The 23,434-nt window shown below is 43.4% G+C and overlaps 1 protein-coding gene across 3 annotated transcripts; it reads right to left on the reverse strand.

Moving 5' to 3' along the window:
* Window positions 1-113: 113 nt before the first annotated feature.
* On the reverse strand, window positions 114-16,470 carry zbtb45 (zinc finger and BTB domain containing 45). 3 transcript variants are annotated; one of them, XM_080462691.1, is made up of 6 exons: window positions 16,207-16,470; window positions 11,744-13,074; window positions 11,305-11,439; window positions 5,575-5,715; window positions 1,553-1,826; window positions 114-955 (listed from the first exon to the last, which is right to left on the reverse strand). In XM_080462691.1, exons 2-6 carry the CDS (start codon window positions 12,815-12,817, stop codon window positions 537-539), a joined length of 2,043 nt encoding a protein of 680 aa, XP_080318817.1. In that variant the 5' UTR covers window positions 12,818-13,074; window positions 16,207-16,470; the 3' UTR covers window positions 114-536. The 3 variants fall into 3 exon arrangements, with proteins under 3 accessions (XP_080318817.1, XP_080318818.1, XP_080318819.1); XM_080462692.1 differs by having other exon boundaries at window positions 11,744-13,077; XM_080462693.1 differs by lacking the exon at window positions 16,207-16,470 and adding an exon at window positions 15,966-16,060.
* Between the last annotated feature and the right edge of the window lie 6,964 nt (window positions 16,471-23,434).

A 23,434-nucleotide genomic window follows, 5' to 3' on the forward strand; every position in this document is an offset into this window, starting at 1 on the left:
CACTCTCACTCCGAACCTCTTTGGTGACTCTCTGGTCTCTTTAAAACAGGGTTCCTACACGATTTGTACATTACAAAATTCAAGATTTTTCTTTTTCTTCTTTTTTTTTTTTTAAGATGGCTGTTGAACGAGGTGTGATTGTTAGCGATGTTGCTCTATAGCTTATGATTAGTCGTCACAGTAACAAATATCACAACACAGGTAATGACAGTAGATCTACAACTACTTAAGATGGGTTTCTACAAAAAGGAGCCTCTTTCTCTCGCCCTTTTTTTAATCCCAGGATTTTTGTGCAATTTCAAAACATCTTAGAAATGTACATTTACTTATTTTAAAATTCAGACTTAAAAAGGCCTTCCAGCCCTGTGTAGGAACCCTGATTGGAGGTGGCGTTAAGAACTGTGGGAACCCGTAAGTGCGATTCCCACCCCGAAAACAGATCAAAAAGGCTGTTAGGACCAAATAAGTGTTGGTTCGAGGAATGGGCTCGCAAACCACCCCCCTCCCCCGTTCACCCCCCTTCTCTCGCTCTCTGTCTAGGTGGAGGAAGCTCCATGGCTGGGCATGTTGGCCATGCTGCCAACCATGCCAGCCGCGCCGGCCATACCTGAGGGCCCCCCCATAGCCGGAGGGCTGTGCTTGGTAGGTGAGGTCATGTCGGCTCCACGCCCCTGGCCCGGGCCGGGGGTCTGGGGGGCGTGGTGGGCGTGCTGTAGGGCGTGGCGCTCCAGCAAGGTGCGGTGGGTGAAGGCCCGGTGGCACACGTTGCACTGGAAGGTGCGCTCGGCACGGTGGGTGCGCATGTGCACGTTGAGCGAGCTTTTCTGGGTGAAGCGCTTGCCGCACATGGTGCACTGGAAGGCCCTGACGCCAGTATGCACCACCATGTGTTTGAGGAGGTAGTCGCGCAGGGAGAAGGAGCGCCAGCAGATGGAGCACTGATGAGGTTTCTGACCTGGAGGGGAGGAGGTAGAGAGAGGGAGAGAGACCCATCAGACTCACATAATCATCTGAATGGAGTGAGAGACGTGCACAGAAATGTTATGAACCATCTCTGCACAATCTGAAATATTTCAAAAAAGGAGAATTTCAACACTTGTGTGTTTAATAAACTGCTCTTTGTTACTTCTTATTAAATTGCAATCACGTTATTTATACACACTAATGTACACTACAATACTGATCTGTTGGAAACAGACCAAAATTGCAGCTTACATAACAAGATCTAGTAAAAAACTAATTATAAAAAATGGATATCTTTCCTGAAGTTTCAGTCTCAACCTAACCAACACGGAGTGTCCTGCAAAACATTTTTTATTTTGCTGAACTCTCTTTCTCTCTATGGTAAAATAGGTTTCACTTATATTGCGCTTTTCTTCTGCTTCACTCATTCACATCAGTGGTGACAGCTGCAGTGTTTTCTCAAGGACTATTCAGCAGTGGAGATGGGGCTGTGATTTAAAAACGACCCCTTCAACCAAATGTCTCGCCCGGAGAGAAAGTCTGAAGTGGGCGTAGCTCTTCACCTCCACCCGCAGTGAGGTGAACTTACCGGAGTGGATGAACATGTGCTTGCTGTAGTTCTTCCTGGAACGTAAAGATTTGCCACAGTGTGTGCAGTCAAACGAGGTCTCAGATCCCTGGGAGGAAGGGGATGGCCCTGCGGAGCAGGAGGAGGCGGAGGGAGGCGGGGCCGGAGTCATCGGTGCCGGGGGCGGACCCTGCTGACTGGGCTCTGTGCCTGCCATGTTGTCCAGGCCGCCCATAGGCCCGCCCACGTAGAACGGAGCTGGCTGCGACTGGCTCACTGGGTACTGAAACAAGAGCTGAGGGAGAACATGAAGCAGGGTTAGTCCAGGAAGAAGGAATCTCGACAGAACAACCCGCAGTTTCCCCAAATCGATCAAACCAGAGTCGATACGTTTACAAGTAAACCAGAATTTATACCGATCAAACTGCATTTGTTTCCTGATAGACTTCATCTTGGGAAACCTGCCGCAAGGGTTTCTGGGATATGAAAGATGGGTGTTGCAGCAGTTCCAGCCAAAATGTAAAGATTTGACCGATTCAGCAAGAAAAAAGCCAAACTTTCTTAAAGAAAGCGTCTACAAGCCACGAGAATAGTCTTAAATGATGTGAAACTGATTGTTTCCAGTTGAAAATCCAGATCTTCCAAGATTGAGTGTACAAACGGGATCTTGTGACACAATGCCTTGGGAATGCTCTGGAGATTTTGTGACCACAAGATGTCAACAAAACCGGGGATGTTCAGAAAAATATAAATGCTGGAGATACGTGTTTCGAGTGTAATTATGAATTTCCTTCAGAAAGGTATTTACAACTTATTAGAGCCGTATGTCAGCAACTAAAACTGGGCCTACATGTTTTCATTTTTCCTGTGTGGATTCTGGTAGAAGAACCAGGATAGTGTAGAAATAATAATATTCAAAATCAATGACGCTACGACGGATATAAATATGAAACCTGCAGTCCGGGGTCTTAAAGATGAGACGTGAACAGGGTGAAATGCAGATATTACTGTTCTGAACTGATCACTTAACATTACATCTGCGCAGGTACAATCCACTATAATGAAACTTTCCACACACACAGTTTGCAATGTAGTGATTGATTTATGTTTTTAGAAAGAGTGAAATAATAAATATTATAACCTAAGCCATTGCCATACTCACTTGATGCCAGTTGACTTTTCCAAGATTAAGATTGAATCCTGTCTACCAAACACTTTCAGTTGCGTATTTTTAATGCAGTTTTTTCGTACTTGTCAAGACCACAAGCTTTAATTTCTGCTTTGTTCTCATTCTTTCTATTGGATCTGCAGGGTTTTTTCTCTCTCAAAAAACGAGAGCGACGTTAACAACAATGATAATAAAGAATGTGTAATTAGCAAACTGAATATATTGAATGTTCTTTTCATTACTTCTGAAATGACTCATTTAAATTAAAACATATCTTCAAATAGGAAAATGTAATATTTACACCAAACTACCTAAAACTAAAATAAAATTTTAATTCAATTTGCCACTTGGTGGTTTAATTATTACTGTAAGCGAGCAAAATCAAACTCGGTGGCATTTACCTTTCTTGGCTCATGAATGCAAAAATTAAAATGCAAATGTGCGCCTCTTTTGCCTTTTCATTTGCAAAGTCGACGCACCTGTCAATCAAACGCTGCAGGCAGGGGCCAGAACGAGAGGAAACAAACAAAAAGCAGCCCCTGGTGCAGAAGCTTGGGTTTGTTTGTCTGTGCTTTCTTTGTTTTTCTGGGAGTCGAGTGGATTTTAGCGTTAAATTCTTCGTCCTGCCAATCATGTCGTCAGTGCTGGAGCTTGGATGGGACTCAGCGGGCAGCGGAGCCGAATCAAAGCAGGGTTAAAGGTGCGGGAACGTTCCCAGAAGACTTCTCACAAACAATCCTGACGAGGTTTAATTCCTTTCAGTCTGAAGTCTATGAGGAGGTGTAATAAACCCAAAATTATACTCAAAAACCCAATCAAATGGCTGTCATATGGATAACTGTAAACACATGCAGACGTAAAAAGACATTTAATAGTAAAAAAAAATCTAAATCTAACATCTTTATTCTATGGAAACTGGTTCCTGTGCATGGTTTTAAATCGACCACAAATGAGTGAGATTCATGTCGGTTTTCACTCTGATGGTTTTTTCCCTCCATTCTCCATTTAGACTGAAAGAAAAGGGAAGATTGTGGAAAGGCGGAGCGTCGTTTAGGAGCCAGACTATCAGCCCTTGAAGCAGACCTTGAAGCTCTGCTCATTTGCTCAGAGCGGAGCTCAACAAATCTCTCCACAGCATAGGAGCTGCATTAATGAGATTCTGATGTACACAGGGATAAAATCAACTGATCAAAGCAGAACATCTATGTTTTGCAAACATATCAGCAAGACGACACTGCTGTGATTCTCCATTCAGAACTTTAAGTCTTTGTCTCGGAGGATCAAAGAGGTTTCAGGACAGCGTCCAGGCTCTGCATTAATTAAAAAAAAAGTAATAAATTAAGTGTCTTCAAGGCTAATCTGTTCCTAATCCCTGAATAGGAATCTTTTTGAAAATGTTGGATGTTTGAATCCTGAGTACAGACGTTATTTTGTCTCGAAACCGTGAAACAATAAAACGAGAGCACTGTGACTTTCAGTCTGGGCGCCGTTTATGTGACGTTTCGAGTCAAAACACATTGTTTTTTTTGTTTTCATTTCAGAAAAGTTTTGCTTTTAGATGGCAACACTTTAAAATTTAGGTCAGTTTACATGGAAATGTCAGAAATACTGAAAACGATGTAGTTACCATGTTGAGCCACTCGTGGGTGCTGTTGTGTGTGTTTGTATTGAAACCACACACACGTAGCAGAGAACAATAAGCAAAGATTAACAATGGGACACAGACATTCATATGGACAGACGACCAAGTTGGATTGTTACGACGGTGATTCTAAACTATCAAACTACCAGGTCCCAGGAGAATATCGACTGGGAGTCATGACACCCTGGAGGAAACGTTGTCCTGATTGTCCAGCTACTGAGCATGTGCACAACTACTAGATACTATGGTCGCGGTCCCATGCGCAGTAAAAGCATTTCAGAAAAGTTGCGCTTCCCCCCGTTTCCATGGGGATGGAGTCAGAACGTTTTCCAAAAATTCCACCTTGGGAGCCATTAAAAATAAAAGAAGTTCTCCGTTTTTCACTTGAAAATGTGTAAACGGGGCCTCAGATCTCATCAAGTCAAGATCCTTTTCTCACATTGCTGCTTTATTTAAAAATCTTTTTGAATGCAACTGTACATTTAAATATAGATTATTCATTACCATACAAGTAACAGAACAACTGTATTACTGTAGGGATGCACCAATACCATTTTTTTTTTTAAAGGGCGAGTACTTGCTGGTACTGAGTACTGATACGAGTACTTATTAAATGCTATAAACCATAATTGTGTCTGCGGCTCACTGTTAATGATTGTATCAGTCAGACTTTAATCATCTTGAGAATGTAGAATCGCTGGCCCCTAACCTCTACAGCATGTAGCATGTAGCAGGGCTCGGCGCTACTGGATCCAATGAGCAGTAAAAACTAATGAGCAACATTGGGCTACTCTGCTGGTTCAAATGACTCTGGTGATGAAGCTGCTGGTGTTGTACAAACCATCTTTCTCCTCCTATTGATATTTTAACAGAACATAATTTACAGTCCGTCTCATGTTTGTCATGGTCATTAATATTAAAGAATCTCCACAGCACGGACATCGCTCGTCTTCTTTTGCCTACTTGCTGCTGACGTTGGTGATGTATGACATGACATAGTACTTCCCGGGTGGTATCAGGGATCTTTTTCCGAGAACTAGTACTCCATGTTGCTGATACTGGCATCTGTGCATCACTGATTAAAACTGCAATTAATCTGAGGTCTGCAGAGTGCCTCTATATGAAATACAGACCTACTGAGACTGTTACACCGTTACCCTCAACTCCACAGTGTGAATCATGCTTGAGTAATGGTGCATTTATAATGTAATCGGAAGAGTTGAAAGCACCCACCTGATTGTTGATGGACTGCGTGGTTGGAGGCGGGGTCATGGGCTTGTTCACTCTCCCTCTAGGGTTGAAAGCCATGGCCTGCTGAGGCTCGCTCTGGGGCCAGAAGCTCTCCGAAAACACCCCCTGCTCATCATAGAAGTCCTGAAAAACACACAAAGACACTTTTGAAAGATCGTCATTTGTTGTGTTTTAGGGTCAGCTCTTCCAACACATCAAACTGAGGTTTCCCTGCAGCGCTCGATGCTCAACACTTACTAGCTCCATGTGGCTGCAGATCCTACCAGTTTCTGCTTTAACACTGAGGGTGCAGAGAGGGAGTTACACAAATCACAGCAGTGGAAAATTATACTTCAACTCGCATGTTATAGTTTACGGCTCAAACATACTGCAAGACGTTATGTCGGCAGTTCGACAGCTGGGACGATTAAAATGGAAGCGTATCTTTTCCATCAGACATAAAACAGATGAAGACAAACACTCGGCAGCTTTAGTGCTGTCTGTGGAGACACATCAAGGTGAAACACTACGGAAATGTTTGCCTCATATATTGGAGTATTTCATTCCTTTCATCTTTTCAAATGATTAAACCCTGAAGTATTGATACGTTTTGGCATGATCAGTTTTCCCTAAACACATCAGAGCAGAGCGGCAGCAGTGGAGACAAAAGGTTAGAAAAATGCAGAGCTGGTGTGGACACGAGTTCAATACACAGCAGAGCGGATGAGAAGCTGTGGAGACATAGGTAAGCACATGAGAGGATACTGTGGGACGAACAAATTAGTAAAATGCAGAGCAGAGAGGCCGCTGTGGAGACATGAGATCAACACAAAGCAGTGCAGAGAGGCTGTTGTGGAGACAAGATGTTAGCACGCACAAGGGCAGAGAAGTCGCTCTACAGACACAAGGTCTTTAGACAAGGTCAGTGTCCAGCGGAGCAGAGAGGCTTGTGCGGAAACAAAAAGCAGAGCTGGTGTGGGCACGAGTTCAGCAGAAACCAGAGCGGATGAGTAGTTGTGGAGACATGAGGTAAGCACACTGTAGAGTAGAGAGGCTGTTATGGAGACAAGATTTTAGCACAGATATGGGCAATGAGTTGCCCTGGTGACACAAGGTCAGCATACAGCAGAGCAGAGAGGCCGCTGTGAAGACGAGTGCAGTACACACCAGAGCAGATAAGTAGCTGTGGAGACATGGGGTCAGCACATGATAGAGCAGAGAGGTTAATGTGGAGGTCAATGCACAATTGGAGGAGGTTAAAACGGGAATATGAGTTTGATTTAGAGCAGAGGGGCTGACATGGAGACCAAATGGAAATAAAAAGTGTCCAGAGTTTGGAGAAACACCACGAAAACTACAATAAAAATGAGAAACACTCTCAGCCGTGAATTAAAAAAGTCATCATGTTATCCACACAGTGGTTAAACAAGAATAAACATTTTGTCAACAATAATTGAATTGCCTCTGCCAGCTTTGTCTTCTTTCCAACCAGCACAGTGTGCAACTTTGGCAAAGACTGAATCAGGAAAAAGCCAAAACAAAGGCCGTTTTTTTTTTTAAATGTAATGTAACCGTTAAAAAATAAACTAGCAAACTGCATAAAGCAGCTCCTGGTTCTCACTTGGATGAATGTATGTATTAAAGAATACATTCAAACAAATCTGTCCTAAAATGTTCTTTAAAAGGAAGAAAAAAAAGGCCTGTTTAATAATTAATGAACATTAACTGGAACTGTAAAATACCAAACCTGTATGTTCCATCGATGAAGGAAATTATATAACTAAATGAGTAGTATTACTCCTAATAATGGCGAATAATTGCAACAATAGTCTCACTTGAAGATATTTCTTCAGTGACGTTAAAGTAGTAGTAAAGGTATTAATTTGTCACGTCGCAGTTAATATTTTATCGCTACTTGACAGCCACATTGAACCTTATCCGGGTCTAAGAATGATTTTACAATTAAAGCTATAAAACTCATTATAGTCATAATTCAGGCTCAACATTCCGCTGTCAAGCCATTAAATATAACTGTAACAATAACAGTTTATTTAACCTAATAAGTAACTCTAATTAAAGACGAGCAAAACTGAGGATTATTTTGATCCATTACAGGTTCAAACCTAATCAAAGAGCTGCACATGTAAAAACTAATGTAGAGTATATCCTGCACTAATGAATAAACGGACTAAAAATGAATTTTAAAAATACCTTATTTACAAAAATTAAAGAAAATGTATGAAGAAAATTGCATAAAACATTTACATATATCACAATATAATTAAAAAGGTAATATGGTTTCCAGTTCACAATATACATAATTTAACTGTTCAAGATTTTCTTGTTATTGTGATAATTGTGGCGTCCAGTATTTTGGTGAGTTTTTAAGATAAAATTAGAAAGAATATCACTAAATACAATAAAAAATAGGGATGCGTCGATACGACATGATGTACTTGTACTCATAAATCATCCCCGGTACAACTTGGCGAGTATTACATGACGTCATTCGTCAGCAGCAGGTAGACAAAAGAGGGCAAGGATGTCCGCGGTATCAGAAATTCTGTAATATTAATGAGAATGACAAAAATAAGACCGACTGTAAACTATGTTCATACAAAATGTCTTTTACTTAATTCAATTGACTTTTACAGAATTGAATATTTACACTATCTCAAAAAGTAAAACGAAAGTCATATAGACGGTAGTGGAGAGGAACATGAGGTGCCTCAGAAGCAAATCAGCGGGCAAGGATTCAGTCACGCGGCGATAATAAAACTATTCCACAAGTAGTGTCGGCAGCAGCACAGCACACGGATGAGAGTCTCGCATGGAAGAAATGTGCAGGAATCTGTGCTTATTTTCAGCAACTCCCACTAATCTATAAAATCCTGCACACGGGGCTGTGTGTGTGTGTGTGTTTGTGTGTGTGTGTGTGAGCGCGCACACACACACAAACATCTCCCCTGCGAGTTCACCCTTTATGCTGTATAAAACCGTCCAGAACTCCACATTTAGTGGCGGATGGGTTTCAGATCTGACAACATCTGCAGGTGTGACTGTATTTTCTTTTCTTTGCATTTTCCCAAAAGAAAAAAAACAGGTTTTAAACACAACCCCTTATTGCCATGGAGGACAGTGCACAGAAACAAGATATCCCTGTCACTAAGGCCACATGAAGCAGCACATGATGACTACAATACCACAACTTTGTCCTAAGGAGGTCAGGAAGACAAGACATGATATTTAAGGGACGTTTGGAGAAGCAGAGGCGCTCAAAACCGTGTAGATACAGGCAGTCAGATTTTTAAATATTTTTCAAAGAGATGGAGCTGAGGAATCAGATCAGGGGGATAAAGACATGGACAAAGAGATCAGAATTACAGCAATGTATTTAGTTCAGAGAATGCCAAGAGAGAAGAACAAGAAAGACAGCATTTGACGGATCCATCTGGGATAAAATTGGATAATATTCAGACTCTGTGTTAATATTACAAACAGTATCACAAACTTTTCAGGCTCACAAATATGTTGTAGCTTTATCACCAGAGTCATTAGCTGGAAAGAGGTGAATCAGAGGAAACAGGAGACTAGAAAGACTAGTGCATGGCGAGAAGAGCTGACGAGAAAGACTACAGAATGGAGAGAAGGGGGAGCCACAGATGCAGCTGATAGAGAAGAAGAAGATTTAAGTAAATCTGAGGTATGAAGGGGACATTGTAAGAGGCATAGCCAACCCTTATTTTGGAAAATTAAATTCAAGTTCTCTCTTGAATGTACATGTTTAAAAAAAATGTAATAAACAAGAGCTGCTGTTCAGAAACTTTGTCTCCGTCCATAGATGTCCTGGTTATTTCTTTTGTAAAGTAATCACATTTTAAAGGCTACTGTCAGATTATCGATGAATTTCCAAAAATGTATTGAGATATTTTTTTGGGGGGGCCATATCACATACCCCTCCCCAAGCTGTGCTACATGCAACATGCTAAAGAGTTTCAGGGCTCACGCACCTGCAATGCTACGTACTAAACGATTAACGTCTGCCTGATACACTCATTAACAGCGAACTGGAGTGTGTGGCAGCGCACAGCGAGCTCAGTCCCTCGGTCTCCAGTCTACAGTAAGCATAGCGCAGTGCGTAGATAAGACGCTACACGCTGCGCTATGCCTACTGTGAACGCAGTAGCTAACTGGAGCCTTCAAGGCTGTTGGAGGTGCGTGTAGCGCTGACAAAGAGACTGTGCGGAGGTGGTTTGTGGCAATGCATAGCCTTCAAACATCACTTGCAGATGCAGCATAAATTAGCCTTTATGGCATGAAATTAAGACGAACACAAGTTCAGACAGAAACTTCTGAAAGCTCCGTTTGAGCCAGGTGAAGCGCAGTGTAAACCGCATCCCGTAATAACCGCAAACTCTGGATTTCCAGGAGGTTAAGCTCGTGTTTGAGAGCTGCGTTTCTTGTGTGGTGTCCTCTGCGAGTCTGATGCAGGGTTTTCCTCCTGAATCCTCGCGTCCAGGTAAAGATCTTTTTTTAGAGCTGGAGCTTTTCGCCTCCTCTCTGTGAAGAAGGACCTCCTCCTGCGATGAACAATCCCTGTCTTAGCCTTTTGTTTCTAAAAAACTGGCTTTCAGCTACAGAGCGTCTTTTGTTACTTCCAGTGGAAAACAGTCAGCTTTTTCTGTCTGTCCTCTTCTTTTTTTGTTTTTAATCAGTGTTATTTTATTATTTTGCGTCTCACTTAGGAAGAAGAATTAAGAGCTTCTCTGCTGAGACGCTGTAATTAAGTTTCCTGATTGTGGAGCTAGCTGGCATCAACGAAAGATTTTCCACTCATTTTATAGTCAGCAGCAACAGTTTGTGTTTAATTTGGCGAGAAAGGAATCCGCAAGTTGATCCACATTTATTTAATTTAGGTTTACATGAAAGTATTTAGTGGGGAAGTGGTGGTTTAGAGGTTTCAGAAGCAGGAGCTGCTGGCAGGTCACCACCCTGACTTCATGCTCAATTCATCAAGAGGAGCATTTGGTGTCAGATTTGTCCAAAAAGGAGCAGCTGGAACAGATTTCCTGAGAAAAATACAATAACATATCTCTGGATTATTTAGCTTTACTCAGAGCCTCAGATTACATACGTCCTTGTTGGAACAGCGTCTGAAGTTTCTGATAAAGCAAAATGTAATCAGTGAAATAACAGATGAATGAGAGGATAAAAGCTCTGATGTGAATGTGAAGATCAGATTGTTCCTGCAGTTAATGTGTGATCACTCGCTGTGCTCTGCAGGTAAAACCTGCCCGTCTTCACCTGCTAAGCCCAAACGCTGATTATGTTTCCAATCAGGACTTAATCTGCAGCGCTTTGGAAGGAAACTGACAGGCGAAGCTGTGAATCCTTTGGACTGCGTGGCAGATGTTGCCTGTGTCGTCTGCGAGCTACAGCAGGCTGCGGCAGAAATCCGCTCTGCCGTGTTCTTCCCGTCTACTTACTTCAGGACTTGTGACAGAAGTGCTGAGGAGGAATTTACCACAATAAGGTCCGACTGATGGCTCAGCTCCATCCTTAAACATCAACGCTTAAAATCTGCAAGCTGCGTTATGCGCTGAACAGATCCCTCCTCCAAGAAGTGGTTGATGAATTATTAAAACGTTCTATATAAAGTCAGCTATACATCCCTGATATGGTGTCGCATTTCACAAACTCCAGCTTTTCTTTTCTGCCGTTGAGGTGACCTACCTGACCGTAGCCCGCCATGGATTCTTGGGAGCCCTCCTGCTCCTGATTCCGCCTCCCATCCTCCAAAGCATAGACGGTCCCGTCAGCGTCCTGCACCCCTTCGTCTTTCACCACCACCCCCTCTCCTCCCAGCACCTGAAGCACAAGGGGAGCGGAGAAACAACGCTGGTAAAAGCCCGGCAATCACCCGTCTGCAGCAGCTCCTAATAAGTTGATCGACCTACAGCGAATATGCAGAAGTCCATAGATCATCAACAAGGCAGCTACTGCTGAAGTTGAGGCGAGAGATTCAGTTGTGCAAAGTGCAGAAACATCTCAGCGATATACGCCAATGCAGTGTGAGAAGAGGGAAAAGCATAAAAAGAAAGAAAAGGAAAACGTTGCAGCTCTGCATGCCTGAAAGCTGTAACCATAGCAACCCTTCCCCTTATCCCCCTACCTGGAGTCTTAACGGCTGCCTCTGCTTGCGGCTGTGGCTCGCCCCCCTGTCTCTGTCTCCGTCTCTTCCCCGCTCTCTCCCGTCCAAGTCCTCCTCCTCGCTGTAGCGGTCGATCCCCACCAGGTCGTCGGAGAGGTCGGTGGTATTCCCGCGGAGGCTGTCCCTGCCGATGCTGTCCACGCTGGCCACACCGGAGCTACACCCCGCCGACAGGTTCCCGGTGCTGCCCGCGCCGCCCCCGTTGGCCGTCTGCGCCAGCAGGTCTCGCAGCTTGTACCTGACGTCCTGAGTGCAGCTGGAGTTCTGCTTCATGAGGATGGCGCCTGGCCCGCCGCCCATCCCGTCACCGCCGCACATGGAGCCCGGGCCCATGTCGCCCAGCGCCATCAGGCTTACGGTGTTCGCCTGGTCCATCGGTCCCGGCCCGGTCTCGCTGACACCGCCGCCCCCGAGCCCTCCAGCCATGTTGCTGGCCCCGCACTCAGCCATGAAGTTGGAGAAGTTGGCGTAGCCTCCGCCCGCACCTGCACCCACAGAGCAACTTGCGCTGCCACCGCTCTCCCTCCCTTTACTCCCTCCGCGCTCCTCTTGTTTGGGCAGAACTCCTCCGAGCATCCCGCCTCCGGCTGCTGCAGCCGCTGCCGCTGCCGCCGCCGCCGCCGCTGCTGCTGCACTCGCGGCGCTGGCGGCCGCCTTCCTCTGAGAGATGATCTGGGTGCACTCGTCAATGACCGTCTTGATCTGCAGGATGCTAGCGGCGGTAAGGATGCAGAGGGCCTGCGACTGCAACACCACCAGCGAGCCGCTGTACATGAAATCCACCAGCTGCTTCACTGTTTCGGCGGGCACCAGTGGTGGCACGGAGATCTCCGAGTGGCCCAGCAGAAGCTTGTCCTGGAAGAAGGGGCTGCCGGCCGCCAGGACGCAGGCGTGGGCGCGGAGCGAGGCGTCGTGTATCCGCACAGTGACGTCGCAGAAGAGGCCCTCGCGCCGCTGCGTGCGCAGGGCTTCCAGCACCGACTGGCTGGAGTTGTGCAGGTGGATGTAGTGCACCGTCTCCGTGCCGGACACCATGGCGGGAGGGGGCGAGTCGCTGGGGACGGGGTGGGAGTGGGGGTGGGGAAGGGGGGGCAGGTGTCTGGGGTTCTGCGTCAGCTTGAGGGATGAGGAGGACAGGGAGGGGAACGAGTACAGTGCATGGGCCACAGTGGGGCCGCGTCCCCTCAAACAGTCATGAGTCTGCTGGAAGCTCAAACTGCTGCTGGACGGAGGCGTGGGAGGAGCTGCTCGAGGGTCCTGAGAGGGAGGGGGCTTCAGTCTCTGTTCAAAACCTGCTTAGAGAAAAACAAAATCACATTACAATTAATTACTTCGTTAGAACTGGAGTTTAAATTGTGCTGAAACAGTCAAAAAAAAAGAGAGCTATCAATGGGATCTGATGGGATCAGTGTGAAAGAGGTGGATCATTGCTCTGCATTTTCCAATTTAAATGTAGGATGTGGTTGTATTTTATTTTAACAAGGATGCTGAAGTGTATTTGACTGATGACAATAACCTCAGATAATAACAAGCTAAGAGGAAATTGCTATTTATTACTATGGAAGCTAACTACTAACTCCATTTTGGAAGAAAAACACATTTTATACTGCAAAATCTTTTCAGCATTTTGAAACTTTACAGAAATAATGTATCAGGTTTTAACCCATTATTTACTAAGACTTAATCTTGTGCTAGTGATTTTATTATTTGGTGGTGCGTTTCTTATTCAACGTTTCCGCACAGAATGAGGATAAACTGACATGATAACTAAAAAACAAACTTAAATGGCACAATATGGTTTGTGACTGACAGATTTTGATTGATTCTTGGATTTATCTCCATAGTTGAGTATTTTCAGCAAGAATAAACTAGGTGAGTTAAGAAATCTGCTTGACTTCTTTTTAAGATCTATGTGTAGACAAGTAACAACAGTGCTACCTAGAGACCAACAGTGGAAACACATTTATTTTTGACTTTATGTTTTAAGAATTCCTCCTGAATTCACCATTTCAGCTTTACCAAAGTTTTTCTCTAAACTGCCCAAAGTGCTGCCACGTGCTGATGTTACATAACAGACATGCGCAGTGAATATATGTGTGTACATGGCGTGTGTTTAGAACAAAGATCAGTGTGAACCTCTTTTATCCAAGGAAACATTGTCCCGAATGGTCCTTATCCGACAGATGTGTTTACATGAAACCTTTTCATCCTCATCAGGCTTTTATCCACATTATCCATGTACAGGCAAACACAGATTGTGATTATGAAGCAGCAAACGTGAGCTAGTATAAAGCAAAGCTGCACAATATATATCAAAAGTTTTTGGCAGTGGATTCGTAACCAACATGTGACAAAAAATAACAACCCAAAACATCTGAATTGTGACAAATTACATTTCCACGCACGGTGTATTAATCGTCTGAATGTCAACATATTGGACTAATCATATCAGCAGGCTTCTTGACAACAGATCAAAGAAATTAACAAAAAACAATTAAAACCAAACGGCAACACTGCTCGTGGAAATTGCAGATACAAGTCTGATTTTATATGTTGCAGTGGAGTTGTATCCAATTAAACAAGACAAAGAAATAACAATAAGAGTAAACAGGCCACATCTTGAAAGCATGTGCAGTACCTGTACATAAAAGAATAAATAGAGAAATAACCACATAAAATCCAAAATACAGGTAAAGACAATCAGACACTCACAGGCAGCATGACAGCGACGGATTCATATGAAATGTATGTTCAGGCCCCAATTACACGAGAATGCTTTAAAGTGAAAACGAAAACATTTTGTTGCATATTGGAGGTCTGTCCATGCGACAATGGTGCTCAGCTATTGAAAATGTAACTTGTTGAAAACGCCCGTGCTCTGTCTCCGTAAAACGGGGGAAAACGCAGCTTTTCTGAAATGCTGCGACTGCGCATGCGCACACAGCCGTTGAAGATAGTTCTCCCGCACCACTTCAATGTACGATAGCAAACTATTAAATGTACTTTAAGATTTGTGGCGGTTTTTGCTGTCTCTCGCAGCCGTTAATTCGTTTTGATAAACAATTATAACTTTGGTCCATATGAATGTCCGTATGCTTGTCATTGTTAATGTTTATAACGGATTGTTCTCTACTTGCATGTGTGTGGTTTCTTTACAAAAACAAACAACAGTGCCCACTAGTAGCCCGAAAGGAAAACAACATCGCTTTCAGTGTTTTGGCCATTTCTATGGAAACGGAGATCGATTTCAAAACGTGTAAACACAAAACTTTTGTGAAACAGAAACGATGAGTTTTCATGTAAAACGTTGTAGTGTAAAGAGAATCATAGATGCACGATCAGGGAGCTCATGCAAACTGCACACAAAAAGATCCAATGGAGATGTGGCCTGTTGCATTTTCTCCCCATCAAGGCAATAGATCCTCTCAATTCAAATCAAACGCACACAATTCAACAAATGTTCATTAAGAGCCGAAAATGGAACAATCAGTGGATCACATGAGAGAAAACCAAAGTTGAGACATATTAGCAGCAGAGCAGATTCTCCAAATGTCACCTTGAGAGGTGGAGGAAACCCTGATGTGTTGTCGATGCTTTAAAATGTTTTCTTTTTTTAACTATTGATAGAATAAAGGCGGATATAGTTTCACATGATTCCAGATATCTTTTGTCGGTGCTGTGATGTGCGCGCAGCGTTCAGACTGTTGCGCGAGCAGAGCGCGCGCACACCTGTCTGGACTGACTGTGACGCACGGCTCACCTGCGCCCAGTGCGCTGCACCGTAGGTCGCGTGCGTCACCTGTTTGGCCGGAGCACAGCACGTGCAGTGCGCGCGTCCTGCGGCCGCTCGGGTCAGAGTACTGCTCTCAGCGGGTGGTCGCTGAACGCAGCCTCTCGCGCGCGCGCGCACATACACACAAACACTGAGATTCACCGTCAGTCGCGCTAAAAGAAGCACGGACGGAGGCAAAAGCATGAAACGGTGTCGGTGACTCCGTTAACGCGGGGTAACTGACCAGGCAGACCGCGGCTGCCGCGGCGCGCGGGCGGGTTCACGGTGACACGCTAACGCTAGCCTAGCTTTAGCTGTTGACATTAGCGCGCACGGAAACCTGCACAAAATGCGCCGATTCGTCCGTGCAAACGGCGCCTCGCCACCGACTCAAACACGAACACAACTCACTGAATTCGGCCCGGCGGCTGGCAACGTGCCCCGGCTCACAAAAAGCGTCGATCCGAGCTCGCCCGCTCCTTCCAGCAGAAGCTAACCTCGCTAGGCGTTAGCTCGCGCAGACAGACGAGTAAAGTTAGCATGCTAACAGGCTGCCACCCTTTTCTTTCCCCCCCACAGAGCCACACAATGCTTCTCCCGGGTACTTTACGGCCACGGCGCCGATGCATGTCGCCCAAACGCGGCTACTTACCGGTGGAACCGTAGGGTGACAGCCCGAAGCTTCTTAGTTTGAGGCAGATGGATGCAGCAGGAAGCCCTCATATAACGCAGCGAGCCTGGTGAGAGCTGGAAACAAACACACATGCACGCAAACACACACTCACTGACTCACACACACACACGCATGCAGAGCCACAGACTGGTGCACAACGAGGACTTTCTCCTGCACAACGCCGCCTCGCACAGCCACAACTCACAATGCACTCTCACTTCCCAACATTGTCAGTCCACATGCATAAGGCGACGGAATCTAAAGGGGTTGAAGCGAGAGAAAGGGAAAAAAAAAAAAACGCACAGAAAAAAGACACGTTTTAAAGACACGTCATGAACATGATGCACGATTCTCTATCACCATGAAGCTCACTGCAACAAGGACAACACAATAAAATGATAATTAACGTCAGCCAGACAGAATGTCCAATAATTTATACCTTAACACCTAGTATCTGAACGAAGCAGCCTGATTTCTAGATGATTTATTACCTGGACTTTAAATGGACCACAATACTTTATATGACAATAATGCCTTCTGATCACCTTCTTGTTTGATTGTATATTATTAAAAGAAACATTTATACCATGGTTGAATCTTTTCAATGAACTAACAAATGAAGTTGCTATTCTCTTTCGGCCAGACATGTGACTGCTTTTGTTCTCATATTTTCTTATTCTGCACTTATTTTGGTGCAAAGCTGGATCTTTTATAAAGTATAATCATTTATTAAACTTAAGTGTTGAGCTAGTTGGAGGAGTTGTTTAAGGCTCATGTTTTAGTGCAGCTAATCGTGAATATATTCTTAGAACGTTCACATTTATTTGATAAGTGTCTGACACAAAAAAGTATAAAGACAACTTCTCTGGTATTTGGCTGCAATCAGCTTCTTCATCTTTACAAAAGTGGAAATTAAATGTAAATTTTTACAATAAAATGAACAGAAAATTCTCAGGAGAAATAATCATGCATGTCCAAAAAGATTCTATGCACAGCAGTGTTTCAGTGCTGTGCTGCTTTATTATGTCAGTGATCCACAGTGGGCGAAGTAACATCTCTTACTGTCACAGAAAATTATCAGTTTTCACCACAGGTTTGATATCTGTCCTGTAGCTGCTGCTTGAGATGAATAAATTACATAAAGTTTATACACGCTCACAGAACTGCATCTGCAGCATGAGCTGAGTATAGAGTCGAGACCAGGGGTCTTCCACCTGCAGCTCTGGAGGTACAGGCTCTTCAGCTGCTGTGTAGCGGCTCCCTGGCAGTTTCAGAAAATTATTTGTAGATGAACATTTTGTGTCAGATGCCCTTTAAAGATCCAGAAAAACCGGGCTCGGACTAATTAACCTTTATTAAAGAGGTACATAAAGATGCTCTATGAACAAGCACTTCGGGTGAGGACAGTAATCTGGACTGAAGCCAAAAAGTTTACAGGGTGAGATTATCTGAGTCTGCGGTATTGACTGTATGAATGAATATACAAACCTGTGTGTGTGTGTGTGTGTGTGTGTGTGTGTGTGTGTGTGTGTGTGTGTGTGTGTGTGTGTGTGTGTGTGTGTGTGTGTGTGTGTGTGTGTGTGTGTGTGTGTGTGTGTGTGTGTGTGTGTGTGTGTGTGTGTGTGTACACGAGCGAGTCCATGTTTATAAGTGGAATATGGTTGTGCATCTCTCCCTTCTTTCCATTTACACTTTGGGCCACCATGTAACTGGTTTGCTTTACCATCATAGAAACATTTCACTAAATCAGCAGTTTCATAACCCACTTCAAGTTGCAATCTGTAAAAGATGGGTTTACTGACATCTTGTGACCTTGTGCAGTGGTGTCAAGCATATTTTAGTTCAGGGACCACATGCAGCTCAAGTTCAGGCTAGTTTGATATCAAACGAAGTCGGTAGCTTTCATGGCAGCATCACCGATATCTCAGTTCAGGTCTCAGTGTTGTGTTGTGTCTGCTACTCTTAAGAAATGTGTTTAAAAAAACAAACAAACATGTTTTCTTTTAAATTTTCACTAATTGTTTGGTGGTTTGGACAGATTAGAGGCTCTTACAGGCCGGTTTTGATCCACAAGTCTAATGGTTGACACCCCTGCCTCAGGGCGCGTTCACATTCCCGTTTGATGCGGGTTAGAGTTCTCTTCCGGGACTTTCTGGGAAAGTCTGTTTTGTTTGGGGAAATGTGAATGCACCCCAAACTCTGTTCTGGATTTTTCAAGCGGAATATGTTCCTCTTCAAAACACCGGTTTCGGACCTCTTTCACGCGGACTTTCGAGCGGGCGAGGTGAGAGTTGAGGTGACGTGACGTGGAGCGCAATGCATTTTGGGTGCGCAAATCTGACGAAGATGTGGAAAAAGAAGCAGGAGTCCTGTAACATTTATTTTCTCATGGAAAATGGCTCTTGCACAGACGTGGAGTAGCGAGGAAGTGGTTCTTTTACAAACGATCTTTCGCGCGGGTGGGGCGAGAGGACGGGAGGACGTGACGTGCAATGCATTCTGGGTAGTAAACAAAGAAGCTAACAGCTTTATTAACATCACAAACTGTCAAAACAGATGTGAAACAATGTGAAAAAAGAACAAAAAATTCACAACAATAAACGCTAAATACTTCAGCAGTAAACAATTTATCCGACTATAATTCACAAATGACTCTGAAACCTTGTCATAATGTGAAAAAAGAACAAAAAAATCACAATGAACACCAAATACTTCAGCAGTTAACTTATGAGTGACTAGAATTCACAAATGACTTTTAGCTCTCAATACAAATTAAGTCAACATCAATTGTTTATTGTCTCAAGACAAGAAACTAAATTGTTTGAAAACCAAAACTTTGTAGGCCCCTACTCCATAAAAACATGAACTGACTGACTTCGCAGATCACCACACAGGAACCGTAAATCACAGTCGAGTCACGTGACGTGACGTCACCATTCAAAATGGCGGCACTGGGAAAGACTGGGAGTTGATTCTTGGCTTTTTCAGAGTGATAAATGAAAAATTCAGACATGAGACCAGTTTTAAGAGGATATTCACGAGACGAAGGGCATTTTTATCAGTAATGTCCGACGTAACCTTCAATCCGAAGGTTTGAAAATCCTCCTACCCCCACAAATGAACCGAGTCCCGGACTGGACTATCCAATGTGCAAGGCCCCCGAGAAAGTTTCAAATGGCTGCATTTACACTGTAGGCTGCCCAATATTAGGCCAACATGTGATAAATGTGATAATCTTGCAAAAACAATATGATTTCTAATAAATACAAAGGCTGAAGTATTTGATGTCAATGTCTTTATCCAACAACAGTGCTCTTTCTCTTGCCCCAAATTTACAGCATCTGTTAAGTCTTGTTTTTTTTTTTTTTGTCAACATAATTTGACTTAACTACAGTCCAATGTGGTGTCCTTAACATCTCTAAACTGAGTGATTTTTCAAAAATATATATTGTAAACAAAGTCATCAACACAACAACGATTTCAAATGTTGGTTTACTCGACAAAGGTGCTCTGAGCACTGAAAGCGCAAGTTTTGAAAATGGTCCAACTCAATCTCAGATCAAACGTGGAGGGCATTGTGAAGAAGTGAAGGACCTTTGTCGGCATCGTTCCTCCACACGTCTGCTGATTAGTAGTGACGATCATCACTCTTGGCAAGCCCGCAATATTTAAAGATCTCATCTCCCCTAAACCCTCTCGCTATTGTTTACATATGCCGCTTTGTGCACACTGGTTGTTTAGTTGACTGGGTTTTATTGAAACGTGGGTGCTCCACAGCACTGCGATTTTCTGACGAGGTGCAGACTCTCATCTCCATGACAGGAGAGGAGGAGATTCAGTGGAAGCTGGACGCTGCTGCTCGGAATGAGAAAGTTTTCCGCTTTGTCATAGAGAACGGAGGCTCACGGCTTTTCTCGGATGGCCGTCGACCTGCAGCCGCAACCTATGCGTTGGTCTTGTGACTACTGTTGCTTAATGATTTTGCATACCTGCGTCGTCACGCATCGTTCACAGCCCCGCCTACATTTTAACTGTACTCTCTGTGGTGGGACTGCAGAACAGAGTTGGTGTACGGGGCGGGGCGGGCCGGGAGTACGGTCCCGGCCCGCCCCGCTCCTGCACGTACTGCGTGGTGGGACCCCAGAAATAGTTCTTCTGCATATGCTCATTAGATGGACAATCAGAACAATGTTTCCTCCAGAGTGTCATGACTCCCAGTCCATATTCTCCTGGGACTGTGATTTTATAGTTGACAGTCACTGTCCAACTTTGTCGCCTGTCTAGACAAAAGTCTGTGTACTCGCATGTTTATTGCATATTGGGGGACAAAGGTTTTGCCGTGGCACCCTTCGCCACAGCCACTGTCCTCTGGAACTCACTCCCACAACCCATCAGGAACATGGACTCATTGCAAAACTTTAAAATACTTGTGAAAATGCACCTGCTCAAACATGCTTTTCCTTAAACTCTTCATTTAATTTTTATTATTATTTTTCTTTATTTGTGTTTCTCTTATGTAACGCAGTTTTGAATGCACAAAAAAGCTCTATACAAGTTTGATACATTATTATTATTATTATTATCATCATCATCATCATCATTATTATATTGTCTGAAAGCATGCGTGTGTGGCTTCATTTAAAAAACAATCAACAGCACCCACTGTTGATTGAACTACTCTGTTGATGTAGTTCGCCCAACATACTAACTAAATCGTTTTCAGCAGTTCTGTCGTTTCCATGACATTTTTTTCAAAATGCTGCTGTGTAAACGTGAAACTTTTCTGAAACGAAACTACAAAGCAATGCCTTTTTACTTGAAATGTTGTGAGCCTTAAAACAAGTAAAATGTGACAAACTGCCTATAGTTTAAAACTCTTGGTAAAAAAACATGACTGCAACCTAAAACAGTTTTTATATGTTTGGTCGGACTAGGCAGCTTTGTTATTCTCATTTTAAAGGTTAAACATATTTTAGACACATTTTATTTGATAGAAAGTGACAAAGACGTGTCTTTTGACCTTGAAGATTGCAGACACCTGGTGTAGGTGTAGTAACAGAGGCATTGTTCATCTGAAGCAGAGTGCAGCGAATTTAACGCAGCGAGTTTAACTGAGCGAGTCGTGAGCATGTGGAAGGGAGCGGCTCGTCTACGCCGGTACCTGCTCCACGCTTGTACACGCTGTACCTCCACTGCCCTCTCACATACATTCTTAAAAGCCTTGCACTCCTCGAAAAGCACAACAAAAAAATTGCCAGCTCGCAGACCCACATACCGCACAGATCAGCGACGTGAACACATATAATTACATGCACACACACCTCCACACGCCCTCGAGGAAACACCTCGCCGATTGTTCCAGCTGCAATCAGCGGTCTGATTCCATCTGTGTACGTTTTGTCTCGTGACATGAGCTTAAAGGGGAACATTACAGTAAAAACATATTTGTATAGGTTAGTGCGTTAAGCTTGCACAAGGTGTGAATGGATCTGTGTTCACAGGGAGTTTTCTTCTGTAGCTTTGCTCTGGGGGGCGTTACATCTGTGAGAGGAAAGGCTCCCGAATCAATATCTACATAAAGGTAGAGACTTAAAGGGGTCATATTATACAGCATTTCAACACTTTCACATAGGTCTCGTTGGTCCAAAAACGTTGTGTTCAAAGGTTATTGTTTTTCCTTAATTTTCAGCCATTTGAATATTGGATCATAGGAGCTGCGTTCATAATCTGCTGTGTCTGTGTCAACTGGACTGTCTCCGCCCACACATGGCCATCTTGGGAAGAAGAAGTAGTTCCTCTCGTGGTGTCGTGCCAGAGCAGAGCTGCCTAATTGTGGGAGGGTCAAAGGGAGGGCCTACCTTGATTGGGATTGGCTAAACCCCCGATGACACTATATACGTTTTGATTTCTGATTCGCTCTTTGGACCACATACTTTTTAAAAATTGAAACAAGCCAGGGAAAGAGATGACAGATTTTCTTCACTTCTGTGGCATCATTCACAGGTATCGAGGTGCATATTTCTGTTTGAAAACCATTAGAAAGGGAATTTTGCATAATATGACCCCTTAAAATTATAAATCAGTTACGTTTGACAGAAAAATCATTGAAATCATGAGGAAACAGTCACATCAATGCCTATGCTGAGTGAATGTGATATAAATAGTCACTAGCTACAGAAGTAATTTGATTAATCTTCCATCTGTTTGTGATTGGCACCTTGGATCTGCTGGAAACAGCAAGATTATCATTTCATTATGTTTTAATAGCGACCCCTGTACAGGCAGTAAAGTGAGACACATTTAACTCTATATGTCCATGTATATTTTCATTTGTCCATATAGGACACATCTCCATGCAAATTGAATTAACAACCAGTTGAGCTGATCCAATGAAAAGTTAAAGGCTGCAGTTTCATACCAGGCCACTAGTTGGTGGTCTTTCTTTTGCAGTACAACTACACAGGTATGCTGGAGCCTGCACAACATCTGATATTTCACTTAGAAAGAGATTGAAGAAAAAACAAATACAGCTCATGTTTTTATTATGTACCTGTTTATTTGATTCTTAATAGTTTGCTTTTTGCTTTGTGATTATTTAAGTTCTGATGTGATACAAAAAAAGGCAAGAAATGTGCAGTATTGTCGTTTTCGAAAAGTTGCCTTTTCCTCCTTTTTCATGGAAATGAGTCAGAACATTTTCAAAAAGCCACCTTTACCTCCGTTTCCACTGAGATGGAGCCGGAACATTTTCAAAAAGTTCCTCCTTGGGACCCATTTTCAAAAAGTTGCATTTTCAGTGGCTGTCATGTAATCAGACACTTAAACATTGGTGTGTTGATGAATATATTTACAATCTATACTAAAAAACAATCTCTCTGTTTCGAGATGTTGAGAAAACCAAATTGGACTGTAGTTAAGTCTCATGTCTAAGTATTTATGTTGACAAAATGTTCCAAAAAATGTTTTATCACAAAAATCATTTGGATTTACATGTTGGCCTTCATATATTAAAATTACTCAACCAGAATCCACACAGGAAAGATTTAAGATTTCGAATCAACTTTTAGTTGTTGATGTACAACTAAATGATGAAGGAAATTTGTCATTACACTCATACAAACACATATTTCTAGCATTTAAATTTCGCTGAATGTCCCCGGTTTTGTTGATATCTTGCGGTCACAGAAACTGCAGAGCGTTCCCAAGG

This window comes from Lipophrys pholis, assembly GCF_963383615.2.
Source record: "Lipophrys pholis genome assembly, chromosome: 5".
Taxonomy (NCBI): domain Eukaryota; kingdom Metazoa; phylum Chordata; class Actinopteri; order Blenniiformes; family Blenniidae; genus Lipophrys; species Lipophrys pholis.